Source organism: Oncorhynchus masou, chromosome 28 (assembly GCF_036934945.1).
Source record: "Oncorhynchus masou masou isolate Uvic2021 chromosome 28, UVic_Omas_1.1, whole genome shotgun sequence".
Taxonomy (NCBI): Eukaryota; Metazoa; Chordata; class Actinopteri; order Salmoniformes; family Salmonidae; genus Oncorhynchus; species Oncorhynchus masou.
This window is the reverse complement of record NC_088239.1, coordinates 55,762,773-55,789,928: the sequence shown is the minus strand read 5'-3', so window position 1 is coordinate 55,789,928 and position 27,156 is coordinate 55,762,773. Positions and strand designations below refer to the sequence as shown.

The window sequence follows — 27,156 nt, the reverse complement described above, 5'->3', positions numbered from 1 at the left end:
TAAAACTACAAAAAAAGTGTCCAAGAAATGTACTTTATGTCCTGCGTACACAGCCTTATGTTTGGGGCAAATCCAACACAACACATTACTGAGTACCAGTCTCCATATTTTCAAGCATAGTGGTGGCTGCATCATGTTAAGGATATGCTTGCAATCGTTAAGGACAGGGAAGTTGTTCAGGATAAAAAGAAACGGAATGGAGCTAAGCACAGGCAAAATACTAGAGGAAAAGCTGGTTGTCTGCTTTCCACCAGACACTGGGAGATGAATTCACCTTTCAGCAGGACAATAACCTAAGGCCAAATGTACACTAGGTTTGCTTACCAAAATGACAGTGAATGTTCCTGAGTGACCACTTGAACATCTATGGCAAGACCTGAAAATGGTTGTCTAACAATGATCAACAACCAATTTGACAAAGCTTGAAGAATTTTGAAAATAATAATGGGCAAGTGTTGCACAATTCAGGTGGGGAAGGCTCTTAGAGACTTACCCAGAAAGACTCACAGCTGTAATTGCTGCCAAAGCTGCTTCTACAAAGTATTGACCCCGGGGTGTGAATACTTATGTAAATGTCCTTTTTCTGTATTTAATTTTTAATACATTTGCAAACATTGAGTTTTGCGTGTAGATGGGTGAGAAAAAAACATTTTTATACATTTTCAGTTCAGGCTGTAACGCAACAAACTCTGAAATAAGTCAAGGGGTATGCAAACTTTCTGAAGACACTGTACATATGCATGTGATTATGGAGTTAAAGACAGCTTATTTTTACTAGTCATGCTGCTGTAGTTTGGAGCACCATGCTCTACTAATATTTAATTAATATATTTAGTTAATATTACACAATTTACCTGTTGGGCCTTTTTTCAGAACACTGAGTATATTGGTTCAAAAGTATTGTCCACAAGTCCCACAAACATTATTTGATACAAATGCAATAGGAAGAAAAAAAATCCAACAAATGCCCACTTTTTGAGTAGATTTCCTGATATTCTTGACTTGCACATTGATAAACATGACACCAGATCAGGAAGCGCACGCTTTACTTTCTCCCTTAGGACTGAAATGTGAGGCCTCATCACCACCAGCCATGAAATCTCCCTTAACCCCTCTTCTTTTTGACATACAAAATGTTTAAATGAAAGGGGGTCTGTGTTTAATCTCTTGTTCCTCTTTCTCAAATTGCAGCACATATTCCACTGTCATTTACAGCTTTTGAGTACTTCGCTGGGTGGGGGTAGAAATCAGCTTATGATTATTTATCATTGTCGGATCACCACACCATTATACGCTGAGTGTACAAAACATTAAGAACAATTTCCTAATATTGAGTTACATCCCCCTTTGCCCTCAGAACAGCCTCAATTCGTTGGTGCATGGACTCTACAAGGTATCAAGCGATCCACAGGGATGCTGGCCCATGTTGACTCCAATGCTTCCCACAGTTGTGTAAAGTTGGCTGGATGTCCTTTGGGTGGTGGACCGTTCTTAAGACACAGAAAACTGTTGTGCACGAGAAACCCAGCAGCATACCCTGTTCAAAGGCACTTAAATCTTTTGTCTTGCCTATTCACCATCTGAATGGCACACATACACAATCCATGTCTCAAGGCTTAAAAATCATTTTTTGACCTGCCTCCTCCCCTTCATCTACACTGATTTTAAATGGATTTTAAAAAGTTACATCAACAAGGGATCATAGCTTTCAACTGGGTTCATCTGGTCAGTCTACAGTGCCTTGCGAAAGTATTCGTCCCCCTTGAACTTTGCGACCTTTTGCCACATTTCAGGCTTCAAACATAAAGATATAAAACTGTACTTTTTGTGAAGAATCAATAACAAGTGGGACACAATCATGAAGTGGAACGACATTTATTGGATATTTCAAACTTTTTTAACAAATCAAAAATTTAAAAATTGGGCGTGCAAAATTATTCAGCCCCCTTAAGTTAATACTTTGTAGCGCCACCTTTTGCTGCGATTACAGCTGTAAGTCGCTTGGGGTATGTCTCTATCAGTTTTGCACATCGAGAGACTTAATTTTTTTCCCATTCCTCCTTGCAAAACAGCTCGAGCTCAGTGAGGTTGGATGGAGAGCATTTGTGAACAGCAGTTTTCAGTTCTTTCCACAGATTCTTGATTGGATTCAGGTCTGGACTTTGACTTGGCCATTCTAACACCTGGATATGTTTATTTTTGAACCATTCCATTGTAGATTTTGCTTTATGTTTTGGATCATTGTCTTGTTGGAAGACAAATCTCCGTCCCAGTCTCAGGTATTTTGCAGACTCCATCAGGTTTTCTTCCAGAATGGTCCTGTATTTGGCTCCATCCATCTTCCCATCAATTTTAACCATCTTCCCTGTCCCTGCTGAAGAAAAGCAGGCCCAAACCATGATGCTGCCACCACCATGTTTGACAGTGGGGATGGTGTGTTCAGAGTGATGATCTGTGTTGCTTTTACGCCAAACATAACGTTTTGCATTGTTGCCAAAAAGTTCAAGTTTGGTTTCATCTGACCAGAGGACCTTCTTCCACATGTTTGGTGTGTCTCCCAGGTGGCTTGTGGCAAACTTTAAACGACACTTTTTATGGATATCTTTAAGAAATGGCTTTCTTCTTGCCACTCTTCCATAAAGGCCAGATTTGTGCAATATACGACTGATTGTTGTCCTATAGACAGAGTCTCCCACCTCAGCTGTAGATCTCTGCAGTTCATCCAGAGTGATCATGGGCCTCTTGGCTGCATCTCTGATCAGTCTTCTCCTTGTATGAGCTGAAAGTTTAGAGGGACGGCCAGGTCTTGGTAGATTTGCAGTGGTCTGATACTCCTTCCATTTCAATATTATCGCTTGCACAGTGCTCCTTGGGATGTTTAAAGCTTGGGAAATCTTTTTGTATCCAAATCCGGCTTTAAACTTCTTCACAACAGTATCTCGGACCTGCCTGGTGTGTTCCTTGTTCTTCATGATGCTCTCTGCGCTTTTAACGGACCTCTGAGACTATCACAGTGCAGGTGCATTTATACGGAGACTTGATTACACACAGGTGGATTGTATTTATTATCATTAGTCATTTAGGTCAACATTGGATCATTCAGAGATCCTCACTGAACTTCTGGAGAGAGTTTGCTGCACTGAAAGTAAAGGGGCTGAATAATTTTGCATGCCCAATTTTTCAGTTTTTGATTTGTTAAAAAAGTTTGAAATATCCAATAAATGTCCTTCCACTTCATGATTGTGTCCCACTTGTTGTTGATTCTTCACAAAAAAATACAGTTTTATATCTTTATGTTTGAAGCCTGAAATGTGGCAAAAGGTTGCAAAGTTCAAGGGGGCCGAATACTATCGCAAGGCACTGTATGTCATTGAAAGAGCAGGTGTTCTTAATGTTTTGTGCTGTCATTCTATTGGAGTGGTCTACATTATTTACACTGAACAAAAAATATAAACTGCACATGCATCAATTTCAAAATGTTTACTGAGAGTTCATATAAGGAAATCAGTCAAATGAAACAAATTCATTAGGCCCTAATCTATGGATTTCACATGACTGGGAATAGAGATATGCATCTGTTGGTCACAGATACCTTAATAACCTCTCTGGGATATGTGCGTCCCACCTGGCCAAAAGCCAGAGAAAATGCAGAGCGCCAAATTCAAATAAATTACTATAAAAATAAAACGTCCATGAAATCACACATGTAAGATACCAAATTAAAGCTTCTCGTGTTGTGAATCCAGCCAACATATCAGATTTCCAAAAGGCTTTTCGGCGAAAGCAAACGATGCTATTATCTGAGAGAAGCACCTTGAACATCTATGGCAAGAGAGAGAGAACATATTTCAACCCTGCAGGCGTGACACGAAACGCAGAAATAAAAATATAAATCATGCCTTACCTTTGACGAGCTTCTTCTGTTGGCACTCCAATATGTCCCATAAACATCACAAATTGTCCTTTTGTTCGATTAATTCTGTCTATATATCCAAAATGTCCATTTTATTTGGCGAGTTTGATCCAGAAAAACACCGGTTCCAACTTGCGCAACGTGACTACAAAATATCTCAAAAGTTACCTGTAAACTTTGCCAAAACATTTCAAACTACTTTTGTAATACAACTTTAGGTATTTTTTTAAGTAAATAATTGACAAAATTGAAGACTGGATGATCTGTGTTCAATACAGGAAGAAAACAAACTGATGCTACCTTTCTGGTCACGCGCCTCTAACAAACAGTACACTTGAAGTGACCCTTGTTTTGAACAGGGTTACTTCTACACAAAGGAAAAACTTCAACCAATTTCTAAAGACTGTTGACACATCCAGTGGAAGTGGCAGGAACTGCAAGAAGATCCCTTAGAAATCTGGATTCCCAATGAAAACCCATTGAAAAGAGTGACCTCAGTTTTTTTTACATCTGAATGGTTTTTCCTCGGGGTTTCGCCTGCTACATAAGTTATGTTATACTCACAGACATGATTCAAACAGTTTTAGAAACTTCAGAGTATTCTATCCAAATATCATACTAATAATATGCATATCTTATCTTCTGGGGATGAGTAGCAGGCAGTTGAATTTGGGCATGCATTTAATCTGGACATGAAAATAATGCCCCCTGTCACCAAGAAGTTAAAAAAAAGGTAGGGGCATGAATCAGAAAAATAGTCAGTATCTGGTGTGACCACCATTTTCCTCATGCAGCACAACACATCTCCTTCGCGTAGAGTTGATCAGGCTGTTGATTGTGTCCTGTGGAATGTTGTCTCACTTCTCTTCAATGGCGACGTGAAGTTGATGGATATTGGCGGAAACTGGAACGCGCTGTCGTACGTGTCGATCCAGAGCATCCTAAACATGCTCAATTGGTGACATGTCTGGTGAGTATGCGGGACATGGAAGACCTGGGACATTTTCAGCTTCCAGAAATTGTGACCAGATCCTTGCGACATGTGGACATGGGGAGGATGAATGGCACCACAATGGGCCTCAGGTTCTCATCACAGTATCTCTGTGCAGTCAAATTACCATCGATAAAATGCAAATTTGTTCATTGTCCGTAGCTTATGCCTGCCCATACCATAACCCCACCACCACCATGGGGCGCTCTGTTCACGATGTTGACATCAGCAAACTGCTGGCCCACATGACGCCCACATTTGCCCAGTACAGTTGAAACTGGGATTCATCCATGAAGAGCACACTTCTCCAGCGTGCCAGTGGCCTTCGACGGTAAGCATTTGCTCTCTGAAGTTGGTTACGACACTGAACTGCAGTCAGGTCAAGACCCTGGTGAGATCAATGAGCACGCAGATGAGCTTCACTGAGATGGTTTCTGACAGTTTGTGCAGAAATTCTTTGGTTGTGCAAACCTTCAGTTTAATCAGCTGTCTGGGTGGCTGGTCTCAGATGGTAGAGAAATTAACATCATTATTTGGCAACAGCTATGGTGGACATTCCTGCAGTCAGCATGCCAATTGCGCGCTCCCTCAACTTGACAAATCTGTGGCATTGTGTTGTATGACAAATTGCACATTTTAGAGTGGCCTTTTATTGTCGAGAGCATAAGGTGCACCTGTGTAATGACCATGCTGTTTAATCAGCATCTTGATCTGCCACACATGTCAGGTGAGAAATGCTCACTAACAGGGATATAAACAAATAGAGCAATAGCTTTTTGTGCGTACGGAACATTTCTGGACATTTTTATTTTGGCTCATGAAACATGGGACCAACACTTTACATGTTGCATTTATATTTTGGTTCAGTGTAATTAAGTGCATAAGGCGTCTTATGGCAATTTTGTGACTGAAGGCCACACACAATTGAATGTGCCAATTTCTAATGAAATTATTAGGCAAAGCACTTCTGAAAGAAAGTGTGAATACCTGTTGTAATTTTGTTTTTCGTTCATACGTCTTCGTATGTATTTGTTGTCCTGCAGCACATCTTTCTGATGGAGCAGAATGAATACAAGGAGGAGGGCATTGAGTGGGAATCCATTTCCTTCAAAGACAACAAGCCTATCCTGGTAAAAAGATATTTCCTCTCGTTTCTCATCACTTAGTACTCTTTTTCTCTCAACCTTTTTTCTGTCCCCCTTTTACAACCTCCCTCTCTCAGTTTCCCTCCCACCTCTCTCAGTAATAACACAGACTGGTTGTTTAAACACAGTGTGAGACTGCCAGACAGACCAGAACAAAGTGACCGAGACCCCAGGAAGGGGTTATGCTGACTGGGCAGTGTTCAGTCACATACCAGGAGCTTAATGGGCACTTCTGCTTTTAGCCTGTGGCATCCTCATCTGTCTATATGGATGCCACTGGTTTCATTTGGCCAAGAATAGTGTCCCTGTCCAATGCTGAAGGTATGAGTACAGCCAGTCTGTAAGCTATGGGATAAGATGGACACATTAGTTGTTGTGGGAAGGATTCTAACTCGAGTTAGGATTGGGCCGAAGGGAGAGTAATGCACAACCTGGATCCACAGCTCCTGTTCTGTGTACCCACCCTTAAGTCCTAATGCCTACAGAGCACTATACAGCTTGTAGAGCATTTTACAGTGCAGGGGCCATAGTCAATAAAGATCGGGGAACAAGGTTTTCAGGATAGGACTAAAATATATGATCCTTGTACTGTGAGAAGGCATGTTTTAAAGTCATGTAGTTGTGTACCATGTTTCAATCAGTTAACAGTTGGCAAGATTAACTCAAATATGCATTTTCACAGTAAAGAACTGTATTTTTTTAGGTGTTTTTCCTACAACTAATTCATTTGATGTGCTTCTCTCCCGTAGGAACTGTTCCTCACTAAACCCATTGGAATCCTTTCTCTCCTGGATGAGCAGAGTGCATTTCCCCAGGTACCTAAGTGGTCTCCATACAGTTTTGGGGGGAAATTACCCTCCCCTACATCTTTGTCTTAATGTATATGTGTTCATTCAAATTTATTTTCACTGTTTGTGCCCTCAGGCGTCAGACAGAGACTTTGTGGACAAGTTGAACAGTAAATTTAAAAGCAGCCCCCACTATGAGGTGGTCCGGAGTCACAGCCCCCTCTTCACTGTGGTTCACTATGCTGGGAAGGTGAAGTTACATTCATACATTACGTTAGAATAATAGTTAATCTAACTGTCCAGTGTTTCCAGTTTTCTATTACATTTGATCTATAATTAATTATGTTAAAAAGCAGCTTTTCTGCAATGTAATGATGTGGGCGCACACCGGTCTTTAAAAATATTCATGCAAATATTCAAGTAGACCGCTGATTGGCCAGCTTTTCCTTCTCAGGATTTGTGCTCTGGGCACAAATACGAGTATAGGATGAGTCAACAACATTATTTGGGTATGAGTTAACATAATATGAACTCTTTAAAGTGAGCTTTTCACTGGACAGTTACTTGTATAATGCCTAGGAGTTATGTGTGTTTATAACTGCATCTATACTACATCATGACTGCATTATAACTCATTATGAGTGTGGTTATGAAGCATAGCTAATTCCTTTCTATGTCCAGGTCCAGTATAATGGACTAGGCTTTCTAGAGAAGAACAGAGACACCATCCCAGCCAGCATCAGAAGCCTCTTCATTAACAGTGTCACGCCCCTACTCAGTCTCCTCTTCGCAGGTACATGAGGGAATCTGAATGTTTCTGTATTCAACAGCTCTGCACTTTGCCAGAAATTACCCATGTTTTTATTACTGCACAATCTCTGATTTATGTATAGTACCAGTCAAAAGTTTGGGCACACCTACTCATTCAAGGGTTTTTATTTATTTTAACTATTTTCTACATTGTAGAATAATAGTGAAGACATCACAACTATGCAATAACACATATGGAATCATATAGTAACCAAAAAAGTGTTAAACAAATCAAAAACATTTTATATTTGAGATTCTTCAAAGTAGCCACCCTTTGCCTTAATAACAGCTTTGCACACTCTTGGCATTCTCTCAACCAGCTTCATGAGGTAGTCACCTGGAATGCATATCAACAAATAGGTGTGCCTTAAGTTAATTTGTGGAATTTCTTTCCTTAATGTGTTTGAGCCAATCAGTTGTGTTGTGACAAATTAGGGGTGGTTTAAGAAGATAGCCCTATTTGGTAAAAGAACAAGTCCATATTATGTCAAGAACTGCTCAAATTAGCAAAGAGATATTAGTCCATCATTACTTTAAGACATGAAAGTCAGTCAATCCAGAAAATTTTAAGTACTTTGAAAGTTTCTTCAAGTGCAGTCGCAAAAACCATCAAGCGCTATGATGATACTGGCTCTCATGAGGACCGCCACAGGAAAGGAAGACCCAGAGTTACCTCTGCTGCAGAGGAAAAGTTCGTTAGAGTACAAGCCTCAGAAATTGGATCCCAAATAAATGCTTCAGAGTTCAAGTAACAGACACATCTCAACATCAACTGTTCATAGGAGACTGCGTGAATGAGGCCTTCATGGTCGAATTGCTGCAAAGAAACCACTACTAAAGGACACCAGTAAGAAGAAGAGACTTGCTTGGGCCAAGAAACATGGAAATTAGACCAGTGGAAATCTGTCCTTTGGTCTGATGAGCCCAAATTTGAGATTTTTGGTTCCAAACGCTGTGTCTTTGTGAGATGCAGAGTAGGTGAACGGATGATCTCTACATGTGTGGTTCCCACCGTGAAGCATGGAGGAGGAAGTGTGGGGGTGCTTTGCTGGTTACACTGTCAGTGATTTATTTAGAATTCAAGGCACACTTAACCAGCATGGCTACCACAGCATTCTGCAGCGATATCCCATCAGGTTTGCGCTTAGTCCCACTATCATTTTGTTTTTCAACTGGACAATGACCCAAAACACACCTCCAGGCTGTGTAAGGGCATTTTAACCAACAAGGAGAGTGATGTAGTGCTGCATCAGATGACCTGGCCTCCACAATCACCTGATGTCAACTCAATTTGAGATGGTTTGAGATGAGTTGGACCGCAGAGTAATGGAAAATCAGCCAACAAGGACTCAGCATATGTGGGAACTCCTTCAAGTCTCTTGGAAAAGCATTCTTCATAAAGCTGGTTGAGAGAATGCCAAGAGTGTGCAAAGCTGTCAAGGCAAAGGGTGATTACTGAAACATCTCAAATATAAAATATATTTTGATTTGTTTAACACTTTTTTTGGTTACAACACAATTCCATATGTGTTTTATTCATAGTTTTGATGTCTTCACTATTATTCTACAATGTAGAAAATAGTCTAAATAAATAAAAACCCTTGAATGAGTAGGTGTCTTTTGACTGGTACTCTACGTTTGTGTACACCGTGAATGTTGATCTGTAGCTATTAAATCAGTTCTGTAAAGATGCGTAACATGGATCAGAGCTGACACAATGACGTGGGCTTGTTTCCAATGTGGATTTGTGGACAAATATACCCCCTGACCTCTTCTTAGAAAATTATGTAGGATTTAAAAAAATAAATAAATGGGTACTCTTATCATAACACAGCAACATAGCATTCACAGACTCAGTTTGAAAATGGTTCTAGTTTAAAATATTGATCACTGTCTGTCTGTCATCTCGCATCTAATATTCACTTATGATTCATATTTGATGTCTTTTCAGCCACAATCTCCAGAACAGGCACCTTGATGCCACGCAAAGCCATGGTAGGCACTGTAGATCATAAAATATTCAGAAGTCTAGTTTGAAAAAAATTCACCAAAGGTAACAGAATATGATATACAGTAGATTCTGTAGAATGAATGACTTTTGGTTCCAAACAGCCAGGATCATATTTGGACCTTTCTTACAGTGCAAAAGTCAGAGCCAGAATGTGGGTTTAAATTATTTAACATTTTTTTTCTTTTAGCTCATGCAAAAGGCAGATGACAACTTTAACTCAACTCGGAAACAGTCGGTCGGGGCCCAGTTTAAGGTAAGGCGGACGACAACTTTAACTCAACTAGGAAACAGTCGGCCGGTCGGGGCCCAGTTTAAGGTAAGGCGGATGACAACTTTAACTCAACTAGGAAACAGTCGGTCGGTCGGGGCCCAGTTTAAGGTAAGGCGGATGACAACTTTAACTCAACTAGGAAACAGTCGGTCGGTCGGGGCCCAGTTTAAGGTAAGGCGGATGACAACTTTAACTCAACTAGGAAACAGTCGGTCGGTCGGGGCCCAGTTTAAGGTAAGGCGGACGTTGTCTTTGTTACACATCTGGATTTATACATTTCCTATTTCTGAGTGTTATATTTCAAAATAATGTATGAACAATAATGAACACCCCTGTAATGCCTACCTATAGACTGAACTGCTGTAAAATATAAATATGCACATATAATGGTTAGTGTGTCATACCTTCAGCACTCTCTGGCTGTGCTGATGGAGAAGATGTTTGTTGCCAGTCCTCACTTTGTCCGCTGCATCAAACCTAACGGCAGCAAGCTTCCTGATCAGGTGGACAACAAAATAGTCATGGACCAGGTGAGAACCAATATTTAATATGTTATTTTAGATGTACTGTAGGCATGTCTATCTTACATTGGCGATGAAGGTAGCAGTCTTCATCAGTAGCAGCATTTCCTTTAGATTATTTCCTATGCTGGATGCACAAGACTGAAATAACACCAGTCGTTTTGTGCATTTACAGTTTGACCCCTTTTTCAGAATAATCCATGCTTTCAAAAGCTAAGGAAATGGTACATTTCTACCGTTAAAAAGTTTGGGGCCACTTAGAAATGTTCTTGTTTTTGAAAGAAAAGCACATTTTCTGTCCGTGAAAATAAAATTGATCAGACATACAGTGTAGACATTGTTAATGTTGTAAATGACTATTGTAGCTGGAAACGGCAGATTTTTTTGTGTGTAATATCTACATTGTAGAGTTGCAAAGAAAAAGACTTATCTCAGACTGGCCAATACAATATTGAGATGGGCAAAAAACTGGGACATGCTTAACACCCCGGCCATCCTACAATCCAAGCTTGATGCCCTCAATCTCACACAAATGATCAATGAACCTTCCAGGTACAACTCCAAATCCGTAAACACGGGCACCCTCATAGATGTCATCCTAACTAACTCGCCCTCCAAACACACCTCTGCTGTTTTCAATCTCAGCGATTACTGCCTCATTGCCTGCATCCGTAATGGGTCTGCGACCAAACGAACACCCCTCATCACTGTCAAACACTCCCTAAAACACTTCTGCGAGCAGGCCTTTCTAATCGACCTGGTCGGGGTACCCTGGAATGACATTGACCTCATTCCGTCAGTAGATGATGCCTGGCTATTCTTTTAAAAGTGCCTTCCTAACATCTTAAATAAACATGCCCCATTCAAAAAATGTAGTACTAGGAATAGATATAGTCCTTGGTTCACTCTAGACCTGTCTGCCCTTGACCAGCACAAAAACATCTTATGGCGTTTTGCATTAGCATCGAATAGCCCCCGTGATATGCAACTTTTCAGGGAAGTTAGGAACAAATATACACAGGCAGTTAGGAAAGCTAAGGCTAGCTTTTTCAAACAGAAATGTGCATCCTGTAGTAGTAACTCAAAAAGGTTCTGGGACATTGTAAAGTCCATGGAGAAAAAGAGCACCTCCTCCCAGCTGCCCACTGCTCTGAGGCTAGGAAACACTGTCACCACCGATAAATCCACTATAATTGAGAATTTCAATAAGAATTTCTCTACGGCTGGCCATGCTTTCCACCTGGCTACCCTTACCCCAGTCAACTGCCCGGCACCCTCCACAGCACACCCCCAAAGCCCCCACCATTTCTCCTTTACCCAAATCCAGATAGCTGATGTTCTGAAAGAGCTGCAAAATTTGGACCCCTACAAATCTGCCGGGCTAGACAATCTGGACCCTCTCTTTCTAAAATTATCTACCAAAATTATTGCAACCACTATTACTAGCCTGTTCAACCTCTTTCGTATCATCTGAGATTCCCAAAGATTGGAAAGCTGCCGCGTTCATCCCCCTCTTCAAAGGGGGTGACACTCTAGACACAAACTGCTACAGACCTATATCTATCCTACCCTGTCTTTCTAAGGTCTTCGAAAGCCAAGTTAACAAACAGATCACCGACCATTTCGAATCCCACCGTACCTTCTCCGCTATGCAATCTGGTTTCAGAGCTGGTCATGGGTGCACATCAGCCACGCTCAAGGTCCTAAATGACATCATAACCTTCATCGATAAGAGACATTACTGTGCAGCCGTATTCATCGACCTGGCCAAGGCTTTCAACTCTGTCAATCACCACATTCTTATTGGCAGACTCGACAGCCTTGGTTTCTCAAATGATTGCCTCGCCTGGTTTCCCAACTACTTCTCTGATAGAGTTCAGTGTGTCAAATTGGAGGGCCTGTTGTCTGGACCTCTGGCAGTTGCAATGGGGTTGCCACAGGGTTCAATCCTTGGGCAGACTCTCTTCTCTGTATACATCAATGATGTTTCTCTTGCTGCTGGTGATTCTCTGGTACACCTCTACGTAGAAGACACCATTCTGTATATTTCTGGCCCCTCTTTGGACACTGTGTTAACTAACCTCCAGACGAGCTTCAATGCCATACAACTCTCCATCCGGGGCCTCCAACTGCTCTTAAATGCAAGTACAACTAAATGCATGCTCTTCAACCGATCACTGCCCGCACCTGCGCGCCCGTCCAGCATCACTTCTCTGGACGGCTCTGACTTAGAATACGTGGACAACTACAAATACCTAGGTGTCTGGTTAGACTGTAAACTCTCCTTCCAGACTCGCATTAAGCATCTCCAATCCAAAATTAAATCTAGAATTGGCTTTCTATATTGCAACAAAGCATCCTTCACTCATGCTACCAAACATACCCTATTAAAACTGACCATCCTACCGATCCTCGACTTCGGTGATGTCATCTATAAAATAGCCTCCAATACTACTCAACAAAGTGGATGCAGTCTATCACAGTGCCATCTATTTTGTCACCAAAGCCCCATACACTACCCACCATTGCGACCTGTACGCTCTCGTTGGTTGGCCCTCGCCTCATACTCGTCGACAAACCCACTGGCTACAGGTTATCTACAAGTCTCTGCTAGGTAAAGCCCTGCCTTATCTCAGCTCACTGGTCACCATAGCAGCACCCACTCGTAGCATGCGCTCCAGCAGGTATATCTCACTGGTCACCCCCAAAGCCAATTCCTCCTTTGGTCGTGTTTCCTTCCAGTTCTCTTCTGCTAATAACTGAATGAACTGCAAAAATCTTTGAAGCTGGAGACTCATATCTCCCTCACTAGATTTAAGCACCAGCTGTCAGACCAGCTCACAGATCACTGCACCTGTACATAGCCCATCTGTAAACAGCCCATCTATCTACCTACCTCATCCCCATACAGTATTTATTTATTTATCTTGCTCCTTTGCACCCCAGTATCTCTACTTGCACGTTCATCTTCTGCACATCTACCATTCCAGTGTTTAATTACTATATTGTAATTACTTCGCCACCATGGCCTATTTATTGCCTTAACCCCCTTACCTCATTTTCACTCACTGTGTATTGACTTTTTGTTTTCTTTTGTTCTGCTATATTATTGACTGTTGTATTTATTCCATGTGTAACTCTGTGTTGTTGTATGTGTCAAATTGCTATGCTTTGCTATCTTGGCCAGGTTGCAGTTGCAAATGAGAACTTGTTCTCAACTAGCCTACCTGGTTAAATACAGGTGAAATATATATATATATATATTTTTTTTTTAAAGAACACAGACACTGGACAGAGGAGGCCAGCATCCCGGAGTTAATGAAGCTGCAAGTTAAGGACTTGTGAGGCGTCTTTCTCAAACTAGACACTCTAATGTACTTGTCCTTTTGCTCAGTTGTGCACCGGGGCCTCCCACTCCTCTTTCTATTCTGGTTAGATCCAGTTTGCGCTGTTCTGTGAAGGGATTAGTACACAGCGTTGTACGAGATCTTCAGTTTCTTGGCAATTTCTCGCATTGAATAGCCTTCATTTCTCAGAACAAGAAGAGACTGACGAGTTTCAGAAGAAAGTTATTTGTTCCTGGCCATTTTGAGCCTGTCATCGAACCTACAAATGCTGATGCTCCAGATACTCAACTAGTCTAAAGAAGGACAGTTTTATTGCTTCTTTAATCAGGAAAACAGTTTTCAGCTGTGCTACCATTATTGCAAAAGGGTTTTCGAATGATCAATTAGCCTTTTAAAATGATCAACTTGGATTAGCTAACACAACATGCCATTGGAACACAGGAGTGATGGTTGCTGATAATGGGCCTCTGTACGCCTATGTAGATATTCCATAAAAATAAGCCATTTCCAGCTACAATAGTCATTTACAACATTAACAGTGTCTACACTGTATTTCTGATCAATTTTATGTTATTTTAATGGACAAAAAAATGTGCTTTTCTTTCAAAAACAAGGACATTTCTCAGTGACTCCAAACTTTTGAACGGTAGTGTATGTGAACTGCACAGTTTAATGCGAAAAGTTTTATAAACACAGTATCGGTCTATATTGTGGTTTGGGCCAACTCCAGAGAGGGTTGTGTTCAGTACACATGAAATGGAAGAAAATGGACTGAAACTATCTGAACTTGACTAATAAGAAACACTTTGCAAAGCGTTTTGCTTCAGTGTGCCCTAATGAACAAGACACAGTCCCCAGTATGGTAATCCGTGGTTAGCTAAGCAGCAGCATCTAGGCACTAGGCTAGTGTGTCAGTGTCTGACTGACGGGTGGTGTGTTAATAGGATGTGGATTTGGCCCCAGGGGAGGGTTAGTATAGCCCTGATGAAACAATGAAGCTGGTCAATACCCTGCTGTCAGTGAACACTGCTGTCTAATCTGACAGCAGGGTTCTTACTTCCCTCCCTCTCTCATCTATAATCAATGCTTTTTAATGTGATTGTCTAGGCCTGAACTGATATAACAGTACAATCCAGTATTGGCAGTTGGGTAGACATTGGTTTAACTGAAACAATGGTTAATAACTGTGAAATTTGTGGTGGGTAGTCTGTGTTAAAGCTGATTTAACTTCTTATTCATTGCATATGTATGTGGTTATAATGGCATGATGTTTACAATGTTCATCATTGAGTTCTCTGCTGTAGCTCTATTGCCCTCCATACGCAAGACTAGGTTAAGACTATGTTAAATCGTTTTTTTTTTTTAACAATCCCTCCCCCTCATCACCATCATAACTGTGCTTTATGTTACATCGCCACCTGCTGTTCAGCTTTGACATTGTATTTAGTTGTTGAAGTAAGTCCTGTAGGTCTCTGATAAGGGCATCAATTACACCTGATTCTGCTTGGGGTATGTGGAACATACACTACTCAAAAAAATAAAGGGAACACTTAAACAACACAATGTAACTCCAAGTAAATCACACTTCTGTGAAATCAAACTGTCCACTTAAGAAGCAACACTGATTGACAATAAATTGCACATGCTGTTGTGCAAATGGAATAGACAACAGGTAGAAATTATAGGCAATTAGCAAGACACCCCCAATAAAGGAGTGGTTCTGCAGATGGTGACCACAGACCATTTCTCAGTTCCTATGCTTCCTGGCTGATGTTTTGGTCACTTTTGAATGCTGGTGGTGCTTTCACTCTAGTGGTAGCATGAGACGGAGTCTACAATCCACACAAGTGGCTCAGGTAGTGCAGCTTATACAGGATGGCACATCAATGCGAGCTGTGGCAAGCAGGTTTGCTGTGTCTGTCAGCGTAGTGTCCAGAACATGGAGGCGCTACCAGGAGACAGGCCAGTACATCAGGAGACGTGGAGGAGGCCGTAGGAGGGCAACAACCCAGCAGCAGGACTGCTACCTCCGCCTTTGTGCAAGGAGGAGCAGGAGGAGCACTGCCAGAGCCCTGCAAAATTACCTCCAGCAGACCACAAATGTGCATGTGTCTGCTCAAACGGTCAGAAACAGACTCCATGAGGGTGGTATGAGGGCCCGACGTCCACAGGTGGGGGTTGTGCTTACAGCCCAACACCGTGCAGGACGTTTGGCATTTGCCAGAGAACACCAAGATTGGCAAATTTGCCACTGGCGCCCTGTGCTCTTCACAGATGAAAACAGGTTCACACTGAGCACATGTGACAGACGTGACAGTCTGGAGACGCCGTGGAGAACGTTCTGCTGCCTGCAACATCTTCCAGCATGACCGGTTTGGCGGTGGGACAGTCATGGTGTGGGGTGGCATTTCTTTGGGGGGCCGCACAGCCCTCCATGTGCTCGCCAGAGGTAGCCTGACTGCCATTAGGTACCGAGATGAGATCCTCAGACCCCTTGTGAGACCATATGCTGGTGCGGTTGGCCCTGGGTTCCTCTTAATGCAAGACAATGCTAGACCTCATGTGGCTGAAGTGTGTCAGCAGTTCCTGCAAGAGGAAGGCACTGGTGCTATGGACTGGCCCGCCAGTTCCCCAGACCTGAATCCAATTGAGCACATCTGGGACATCATGTCTCGCTCCATCCACCAACACCACATTGCACCACAGACTGTACAGGAGTTGGCGGATGCTTTAGTCCAGGTCTGGGAAGAGATCCCTCAGGAGACCATCCGCCACCTCATCAGGAGCATGCCCAGGCGTTGTGGGGAGGTCATACAGGCACGTGGAGGCCACACACACTACTGAGCCTCATTTTGACTTGTTTTAAGGACATTTAATCAAAGTTGGATCATCTGTAGTGTGGTTTTCCACTTTAATTTTGAGTGTGACTCCAAATCCAGACCTCCATGGGTTGATAAATTTGATTTCCATTGATACATTTTGTGATTTTGTTGTCAGCACATTCAACTATGTAAAGAAAAAAGTATTTAATAAGAATATTTCATTCATTCAGATCTAGGATGTGTTATTTTAGTGTTCCCTTTATTTTTTTGAGCAGTGCATATTATATGATAACAAAGGATAATTCAAATGTTTCCAGCTAAGATACAACGGCCTTCTAGAAACCATCAGGATACGAAGAGATGGCTTCTCCTGGCGACCGTCGTTCAAAGAATTTGCTCAGAGGTGTGTGTGTGTGTGCATTAATTGTAACATGGCTACTGCAATCTTGGCCAACACAAAAAATTGGATGCATGATATTGCTGTGCACTGCAGTTTTATTTTCAGCTAAAATCTTCTGTCTCCCCTCTTCAGGTTCAACATTCTGCTGATCAAGCCAGATTTACCACTAACCAAGGAAAGGTATGTATTTATTATAAAAAAAATTTTTTACCTTTATTTAACTAGACAAGTCAGTTAAGAACAAATTCTTATTTTCAATGATGGCCTATATATAAAGACACTTGCACCCGTTCCTGCAATTAAAAAAAGATGCCATACACCGTGTTAGGTGATTTCATAGACATTTGTCCATCTTATTAAATGTAACCTGTGTGGTTGGTGTCTTTTTCAGCTGCATGTCCATCCTCAACACTACTAAGATACATGGCTGGAAGTGTGGGTAAGGCTTCATTAGTTGCTCTTGTTGTGTTCAATGAATTGGTTTAGAAAATGATTTGCCACAATCAGTCTGAGAAGACTAACTTACTTACTGCTGACTCTTCCTGTAACAAATCTTTCATAACTTCATCCAAGCATTTCGTCCGGGCTGTATTCCAATCAAATTATTCAGGTTTTTATGCTGGAAGGAACAAGTCAGTGAATAGTTGATTTAGATTTCAGTTTCAATTTATTTGGATTGCTGCCTCCATTGAGACATGGGAACACTCATCACTAATACTTCTCCCAGGTTCCAACCTGCCTAGTCCAAAATGTGGTCTTATAAAACTGTCAACTGAGAATCAGTCTGTCAAAAACAGCTCATTCTTCAGTTAACAGCTGTGTTGTTTTTGGCTTGTGAGGACAGCTCAGGGTTTATATTGACTAAAGATCTTTATCTCAATTGTACTCTTTCACCCTTCTCGGTTCCTGCTCTTGGTTTCTCCTGCTGTGTGGGTCTTTAGAAATGTCCAACAATTACACTACATGACCAAAGGTATGTGGACAGACACCGGCTCGTTGAACATCTCATTCCAAAATCATGGGCATTAATATGGGGTTGGTCCCCCCTTTACTGCAACAACTGCCTCCACTCTTCTGGGAAGGCTTTCCACTAGATGTTGGAACATTGCTGTGGGTACTTGCTTCCATTCAGCCACGAGCATTAGTGAGGTCAGCCACTGATTTTGGGCGAATAGGCTTGGCTCGCAGTCGGTGTTCCAATTCATCCCAAAGGTGTTCGATGGGGTTGAGGTCAGGGCTGTGTGCAGGCCAGTCAAGTTCTTCCACTCTGATCTCGACAAACCTTTTCTGTATGGACCTCGCTTTGTGCACGGTAGCATTGTCATGCTGTAACAGGAAAGGGCCTTCCCTAAACTGTTGCCTCAAAGTTGGAAGCACAGAATCGTCTACAATTTGTATGTTGTAGTGTTAAGACTTCCCTTCACTGGAACTAAGGGGTCTAGCGCAAACCATGGAAAAACAGACCCAGACCATTATTCCTCCTCCGCCAAACTTTACAGTTGGCACTATGCATTGGTGCAGGCACCGTTCTCCTGGCATCCGCCAAACTGATTCGTCCATCGGACTGCCAGATGGTGAAGAGTGATTCATCACTACAGAGAACTCATTTCCACTGCTCCAGAGTCCATTGGCAGCAAGCTTTACACCACTCCAGCCAACGTTTGGCATTGTGCATGGTGAACAGGCTTGTGTTCGGCTGCTCGGCCATGGAAACCCATTTCATGAAGCTCCGTACAAACAGTTCTTGTGCTGACGTTGCTTCCAGAGGCAGTTTGGAACTCAGTAGGGAGTGTTGCAACCGAGGACAGATGACAGATGAGCTGTTGTTGCTCCTAGACGTTTCCACTTCACAATAACAGCAATTTTACAGTTGACCAGGGCAGCTCTAGCAGCTCCGTCCTGTGACGGAGCCACGTTAAAATTCACTGAGCTCTTCAGTAAGGCCATTCTACAGCCAATGTTTGTTTTGTCTATGGAGATTGCATTACTGTGTGCTCGATATTATACACCTGCCAGCAACAGGTGTGGCAGAAATATCCGATTCCACTAATTTGAAAGGGTGTCCAAGTACTTTTGTAAATATAGTGTATGAATATGGCTTAATGACAGTACTGAAGTTGATTGGAAATCTTTCTCTAATTTTTTCTCTGATTGGAAATCTTTCTCTAATTTTCTCTCTGATTTAACAGTGCTTTATGCAACAATTCCCTGTGCAAATAATACTCAATATCTATAAACATTGTTTTAACTGTCTCCCTCTTTTTGTGGCAGCTCGTCTCGTATGTTCTTTAAGTATTGGCACCAGGAGGAGTTGGCCAGGCTGTTAGAGAGACTTGGCAAGGCAGCACTTGTCATCCAGAAAGGTAAGGGCCACAAACTGTAATCTCTCAAATGTCTGTCAAAGTAATTGAATTGCCATCTGTGAGATGTTGCTGCTTTTGAACTCAGGCCTGAGGGTAAAAACTCTTTTCAGGTCTGTAGACTAGGTTATAAACATTGAAATCAATCATGATGGGACATGATTAAACAAACATTACCATCAGCAAGATGCATGCAGTTTTAAGGGCTACCTTCAGTCTTTGCGTTGCGACCCCTCACCCCACTGCAAGATAGATGATGATTTCTCTGGCATACTGTCTGGTATCTTGATTTCATGGCCTGTGCTTACTGTAGCATCATTTTGCATCGTAATGTGGTCCTTTATCACAAATACCATTCATTAATGTTTCTCTCCTCCCTACTTCTCTCTCCTTTCTATGTCTCTTGTCACTGCATCTCTCTCTCTCTTCACATTCTCACTGTTGCTGTGTGTTGCAGACTACCGTTCACTGCGCTGCAGGAGGAAGTACCTGTCCTTGCTGGTGGAAGTGCACAGACAGAGGCAGGCCCAGAAAGAGAGGGCAGAGAGAGAAGCCAGGGAGGAGGAGGAGGAGGAGGAGAAGAGGAGGGAGCAGGAGCTGGAGGAGGAGATGAGGAGGCGACTGGACATGGAGCAGGAGAACAAGAGTATGGAAGCAGAATATCTCTCTCACTCACCTACAGTGCATTCGGAAAGTATTCAGACCTCTTCCCCTTTTCCACTTTTTGTTATGTTACAGCCTTATTCTAAAATGTATTTAAAAAATGTTTTTAGGAATATGAGCAAATGTATTTAAAAAAATTGAAAACAGAAATACCTTATTTACATAAGTATTCAGACCCTTTGCTATGAGACTCGAAATTTAGCTCAGGTGCATCCTGTTTCCATTGATCATCCTTGAGATGTTTTTACAACTTGTTTGGAGTCCACCTGTGGTAAATTCAATTGATTGGACATGATTTGGAAAGACACACACCTGTCTATATAAGGTCCCACAGTTGACAGTGCATGTCAGAGCAAAAACCAAGCCTTGAGGTCGACGGAAATATCGGTATAGCTCCGAGACAGGATTATGTCAAGGCACAGATCTGGGGAAGGATACCAAAAACATGTCTGCAGCATTGAAGGTCTCCAAGAACACCATTCTAAATTGGAAGAAATTTGGAACCACCAATACTCTTCCTAGAGCTGGCCACCCAGCCAAACTGAGTAATCGGTAGAAAAGGGCCTTGGTCAGGGAGGTGACCAAGAACTCAATGGTCACTCTGACAGAGCTCCAGAGTTCCTCTGTGGAGATGGGTGAACCTTTGAGAAGAACAACCATCTCTCCAACACTCCACCAATCAGGCCTTTATGGTAGAGTGGTCAGACAGAAGCCACTCCTCAGTAAAAGGCACATGATAGCCTGCTTGGCGTTTGCCAAAAGATTGATGAAGAGAAAAAAATAACTATTTCATTAATTTTAGAATAAGGCTGAAACATGGAAAAGTCAAGGGGTCTGAATACTTTCTGAATGCACTGTATCTCCCTTACTGACATTACCTACTTGTTCTGTTTCTCCCTAACGCTGTTCTAAGTTTGTTCTTTACCTCCACTCTTCTCCAAACTCTCTCTCTACCCCTCTGTGTACATTGACAAACACATTTCAGTCTGACTTAGATCAATAATTCAGCATTCAAGAATGTGTAATGATCCTTGTCACTCATTGTATGAATACACTGAGTGTACAGAACATTAAGAACATTGTCCTAATATTCAGTTACACCCCCCTTTTGCCCTCAGAACAGCCTCAATTCATCAGGGGTGTCGAAAGTGTTCCACAGGGATGCTGGCCCATGTTGACTCCAATGCTTCCCAAGGTTGTATCCTGTCCTGTGGGTGGTGGACCATTCTTGATACATATGGGAAACTGTAATGCGTGAAAGCACAGCAACATTGCAGTTCTTGACACAAACCAGTCTGCCTGGCACCTACCATACCCCGTTCAAAGGCACTTGAATCTTTTGTCTTGCCCATTCACCCTCTGAATGGCATACATACACAATCCATGTCTCAAGGCTTACAGATCCTCCTTTAACCTGTCTCCTCCCCTTCATCTACACTGATTTGAAGTAGATTTAAAAAGTGACATCAATAAGGGATCATAGTGTTTACCTGGATTCACCTGGTCAGTCGATGGCATTGAAAGAGCAGGTGTTCTTAATGTTTTGTACAGCCAGTGTAGCTTTGAGTGCTGTGTTAATCGGGGTGTGTGTGTGTGTGTCTCAGGGCCATTCTCTCCACCTGTGCCCCTACCCAGGAAAAAGAAGCCACAGCCCCAGCCTCGCTCTATCCTGCCCACTGCTACCCACCTGGCTCCTGTCCCACGGCCCCGCAGCAAACAGTTTGAGGTGAGCCATACTCAAGAGTCTACACTGGTAACCTTGATTTTAATTGAGAACTGTAAGAAGTAATTTGCAGGAAATAATCTCATGTTGAGCCTCTCTGTTTTAAATATCTCTGGTGCTAGCCAGCACTGGCTAGCCCACAGACAGCATGTTGGTGGGAACCATGCTATTGACTGATCTTGTACCCTTTGGCAATCGATGTCCCACTCTATACCCTGACATCCACTCGCAGTCTTTGATGACTAAATTTGACCCTAAACTGAGCCTTAAACGACCCTACGATTTATGGTTCCCTCTGTCTCTCCCAGGCCACTCCCTTTGACAACCTGGAGGTGCATATTGAACTGGCTGAGCTGGTGGGCCAGGTAGGGGGAGAGGAGCGAGCTAGGGAGAGGAGCAAGAAAAGGAAGAACACCATCCGCTGGTTCAAGGAGACACAGGCCCGTAAGGTGGTCCACAATGGAGCCTTCCCCTGCTGGTTCCATGGCATGATTACACGCAGGTCAGTAAGAGAGGATGTCAAATGCACATGTATGCAAATTTTCATTCAGATTTCATTGTGGTTTTAACAAGTCTCTCTGTGTATGTCTCCTCTACAGACAAGCAGAGGATTTGATGACGGACAAGCCTGTGGGCTGTTTTCTGATTCGTGTGGGACAGAGCCGGGAGGGCTACACACTAACATATAAGTAAGACTGAGGATGACAAACTGGATTTAAACACAGATTCATCCACCAAAGACACATGAGACATTAAACCCCTAACCTCCCATTTGGACCTCATCCTTTGTGACCTATGTGTACCCTTTACCCTCTGACCTTGGTCTCTCCGTCTATCCACTGTCAGGGGGGCGAACCGCTGCAGGCACTTTATGATTGAGATGCAGTCCAACGGGAAGTATGTGATCCTGGGGGAGGATAAAGCCCACCCCTCCCTGCCTGATCTGGTGCAACACCACAGCCAGGTGGGCATCAAGCCCTTCAACGAGCTGCTCAGCACGCCCTGTGGACAGGTCAGCATCGGGTCAAACCCCTTTTTAGGGTCTGGCTCCTGTCAAATACTGTCTTGAATATACCCACAGTTGAACAGGTTCTGCCAGGACCTGTATGCAATACTGAACAGTAACAATGCATCATCAAACATGTATGCATTTTATGTTGTCTGGGAAGAGCCATAAGCTGTTCAGAAAGCTTATAGCAAGTATTTTACAATCTAAAATCTACATGCTTGGACTGTTCCAGATTTAATGTAAGCAAATTTGAATCTGCTGTTTCAGACATGTGACCAGAACACAGACTACGAGGACTTGAAGGGCCTGGACCTCCTGGCTACAGCCAACCACGGGAGCCCCAAGTCTGGGGAGGAGGGTGAGTCAACCCCCGACCCTGTCCACCTGGAGCTCCAGCAGCTCTTCCTGCCCCCGGGGCAGGGCCCCAGCCTGGAGTCCCAGAGACCACCTGTCCTCAGGCGGATATCTGACCGAAGACACCGGGCCGTGGCTGGAGGAGGGGAGGCCCGTGGAGGGAGGAATGGGGAGAGAGGAGAGGGGGAAGAAGAGGAGGACGAGACTGACCACAAGAGCAGGTCATTCCCCCGGTTGTATCCTTCCATCCGATTGGCTATGAGGGAGATCCAACAGGTGAGAGGCAATGATAAGGAGAGGGAAGAGGGAGAAAGGATGGATAAATGGAGGGAGCGAGAGATGTAGAGGCAGACTAATGTGTGATTGGACACATTGTGTTGAGTTGAATGGCCTATGTATTAATGCTGGATCCAGGTTATCATTGTTTATCAATGAAATTACACACCTTGAAATGTCAGTCTATAGAACTGATTGGGTACATTTTGGTCTATTGCTGGAACTGGTGTAGGTACATCTGCGTATAGATAGCAGTCATTATATGGTGTTGTTGAACCATTAAAGGGCATCTGCACTTCCTGATTTGACCTTGTTTTTCATCCATGCTCATTAAGAAATGCCAGTGGCCATGGCTGGAGGCAAATAAGAGTTGTCTTGGCGGGTGTGGTTTGATGTGGGTGTTTCTGCCATTCAATCACAACAGAAGGACAGTAGCTAACCAGTTTGAGTTGAAACATTATTGAAAGCAAGCTGGCAACATGCATCAAATATGTAATAGGTTTGCATGATTATGAGCTAGCTAGCTAACAGGGAGCAAACCTGTCTTCAGGTACAATGTTAGCTATGCATATCTTCCTCTCTAATTTGTATTTATTTGATTTAATCTTTATTTAACTTGTGCACCACCCTATGGGACTCCCAATCACGTCCGGATGTGATAAAGCCTGGATTCGAACCAGGTACTATAGTGACGCCTCTTGCACTGAGATGCAGTGCCTTAGACCGCTGCAACACCTTGGAGCCCTAATAAGGCTGATGGAGCAGTTCAGAATGCTCCATCGTTCACATTTAGGTGCAGCAATGTGCACACGGCAGTAGACCTGCGCGCAAATGTTCCAAAATTAAATTTGTGGAAAAATACCGTTCTAAAATGCACACCACTCATGCGAGCGGTTTCATGGACAGAGATGGAAATGTAGAACGAGGGGAGATCTAAAGATGCAACAACCATCATGGGTTGCTAATATAACTAGGATAATGTCTTTGACTGATAGACAAGGATAGAAAGTTGAGAGAGAACCAATAGAACAGGAGAACTCATATGAGGAAGTCTTTATAAAATAAATGTCTCCAAATTTCTATGGTGCATTTTGGCTATAGGCTTCTTTGAAGCAAGGTAAGACATGCCTCATAATATGAAGTAAAACGTCCAGGTTTCTCATTTTAATTAATAAGAGGGCGCCTTTCCTTCGGTGGGCGGGCCGTTTGGGGAAATTTTGGCAAAGTTAGAGTATACCCACTTCTCCAGGCGCCACTACACCACTGCTACTTACCAACAACACACCAGTCTCAGGTTTGATTGTTTGACAGCCCATATCCATATCCTGGCAATCTGTCCAGGTTTGTTGAATAACTTTATGGAATCCCATGCACACAGCCAAAATGGGAATCCCATTTTCACTAGAGTAGCTACTTCCCAAGAAAGGGCAAGTACTAACCACACGCCTTGTCTGGGGAAGAGGTACCAGTCGGCAAGTTTGCTTTGAGTGACCCGGTGCCCCATGTGGTCAGGGTGTACTGATTTTTGACCATTCTATTGGTCCTCCTAAGGAGATGTTTCCGCCTGCCCAGGGTACTGTGCCATGAAAAGCAACGCAGTCACTTACCAAACTCTGTTTTGGACGACACTTACTTTATGAACAATAGTGGTGTGTGTAAAATCACTGGGGGGAAAAAATAACATATTACAACCTATGTGTTGTGATAATTGCATTGTTTGCTCTATAACCTGTTAGTTCACGACCGTGATGTGTGTGTGTGTGTGTGTGTGTGTGTGTGTATATATATAAACTATATATATATATATATATGTCGGAAGTTTACATGCACCTTAGCCAAAAAAAAATAAACTCCGTTTTCCTGACATTCCTGACATTTAATCCTAATACAAATTCCCTGTCTTAGGTCAGTTAGGATCACCACTTTATTTTAAGAATGTGAAATGTCAGAGTAATAGTAGAGTGATTGTTATTTCAGCTTTAATTTATTTCATCACATTCCCAGTGGGTCAGAAGTTTACATACACTCAATTAGTATTTGGTAGCATTGCCATTAAATTGTTTAACGTGGGTCAATCGTTTCTGCAGCATTTTCCAGATGGCCAGGATCAGAGCCCCTCTATCTCTCACAGTACCACCAACCCCTCCTGGAGGAGGACAGGTATGTCATAGTTCTGGCATGCAGGGCATAACATTGTGCAATATATTGTTTTTAGACATGTCTCGATCAAGTAGAATAGGGAATAATGTCAGCTCTATTCATTCACATTTCATTACGTTCCCACGCTGCCTCCCAAAACACCATAATGTTGTGCAAGTCTGAGTGTGCACGCCTTTTTTCTTGCATGTATTTTATATACATAACCAATCCCTTTTCAAATAGAATCAAGTATTTAGCCAAGCAGTGGTTTACACTGACTTATGCTATTTTTGTGTCTGTTGCAGATTCATAACCCATGGGATGGAGGGAGTTAATGCTATTTGTTGTTTTTCCCCAACTGAATGAGTTAACTGGACCATATTCTGTCTAAGCTTTATCCATGAACAAATTGTAAGGAGATACTTCCTTGTTTACTAGTATTTTATTTTGTAACGATTTAAATTGATGTGTGAAGGGGTTTTATGTTTCTGATTGTATTGTTGTTTATGTTTATTTAAATGTAAATTATGCAGTGGGAATGTTTACATTCTGTGGATTTACTGAATATTTTTATTTGTTTACATTTTAGATATCTGGTTGTCCTCAAGTTTGTTTTTTCCCCCCCCATCATAATAAAATCTGCATGAAAATTCTTCGGTGTTAACACATCATGGCTCTCTTTCACTTCAGTCATCAGTGAGTTTTTTTTACCGTTAAAGAATCAGCCAATAGGCACCCAGACCTGTAGAGAGGAGGGGTTTTGTTTTTTAACTGATATTTCCATCCAGTGACCACATTCAGAGTAGTAGACAGATCACAACAGGCAAACAGGAGTCTGACACTGTGACATAGATCTAAATCAACCAAATTAGACAGTGGCATAGATCGAATCAACCAGATACTGTAGGACTCCAAATCTCCTTGATGGATCTCAAGGTTCTGGCTTTTGTGCTGTGTGTCACCATATACTCCATCCAAGGTAATGTGATGCACCAGTGAAAAATTGTATTAATATACTGTGTGCACAACTCCAGTCCTTGAGGGGCGTGATCTTGCTGGTTTCTAATTGATTCAGTATTGATGGATTTTCATTAGGCATTTTTGGGGATTGGTTATTCATCTGTTACTCCGGAATATCATGTGAATACTGGATCTTTGTGTAGTTCTGACCTGGTTACTGTAATGAATTAACTGCCTCTTTCAGGAGCCATTCCAAAATGTTGTGTTGGGACATCCAGGCACATTCCTTTGAGCATACTAATGCGAGTGGAGCGATATGATGTCCAACACAACCATGGTGCATGTGAGATCGACGCTGTTGTGTGAGTCCTCACCACTTGTTCTGTAATGTCACAATTTCTCGAAAGAAAATAGTGCATGTAGGCAGTGGTGGAAAAAGTACTCAATTCTTATACTTGAGTAAAAGTAAAGATATACCTTTAATAGAATATGACTCAGTCACCCAGTAAAATACTACTCGAGTAAAAGTCCAAAAGTATTTGGTTTTAAATATACTTAATTCCATTTACTTTTGATACTTAAGTATCAAAAGTATAAATACTTTGAAATTCATTATATTAAGCAAACCAGACAACACAATTTTTTTATTGATC

The 27,156-nt window shown here is 42.3% G+C and overlaps 1 protein-coding gene across 2 annotated transcripts in view; it reads left to right on the top strand.

Moving 5' to 3' along the window:
- The window catches only part of LOC135517936 (myosin-IIIb), a 60,084-nt gene extending 33,888 nt beyond the window's left edge, over positions 1-26,196 (top strand). The window contains exons 12-31 of one of the 2 annotated variants that reach the window (XR_010452090.1): positions 5,948-6,034; positions 6,799-6,864; positions 6,974-7,087; positions 7,519-7,630; positions 9,599-9,642; positions 9,846-9,911; positions 10,340-10,459; positions 16,937-17,022; positions 17,152-17,199; positions 17,411-17,458; positions 19,291-19,382; positions 19,837-20,025; positions 21,647-21,768; positions 22,074-22,267; positions 22,365-22,454; positions 22,612-22,777; positions 23,042-23,404; positions 25,492-25,564; positions 25,849-25,954; positions 26,133-26,196. Coding sequence is in view for 1 of the 2 variants with exons in the window: in XM_064942668.1 (XP_064798740.1) it covers positions 5,948-6,034; positions 6,799-6,864; positions 6,974-7,087; positions 7,519-7,630; positions 9,599-9,642; positions 9,846-9,911; positions 10,340-10,459; positions 16,937-17,022; positions 17,152-17,199; positions 17,411-17,458; positions 19,291-19,382; positions 19,837-20,025; positions 21,647-21,768; positions 22,074-22,267; positions 22,365-22,454; positions 22,612-22,777; positions 23,042-23,404; positions 25,492-25,564; positions 25,849-25,856 (2,088 nt within the window). In the remaining variant the exon portion in view is untranslated. Of the gene's footprint in view, positions 1-5,947; positions 6,035-6,798; positions 6,865-6,973; positions 7,088-7,518; positions 7,631-9,598; positions 9,643-9,845; positions 9,912-10,339; positions 10,460-16,936; positions 17,023-17,151; positions 17,200-17,410; positions 17,459-19,290; positions 19,383-19,836; positions 20,026-21,646; positions 21,769-22,073; positions 22,268-22,364; positions 22,455-22,611; positions 22,778-23,041; positions 23,405-25,491; positions 25,565-25,848 lie in introns of both variants that reach the window. The other variant, XM_064942668.1, reaches the window with a different exon arrangement.
- Positions 26,197-27,156: the final 960 nt, after the last annotated feature.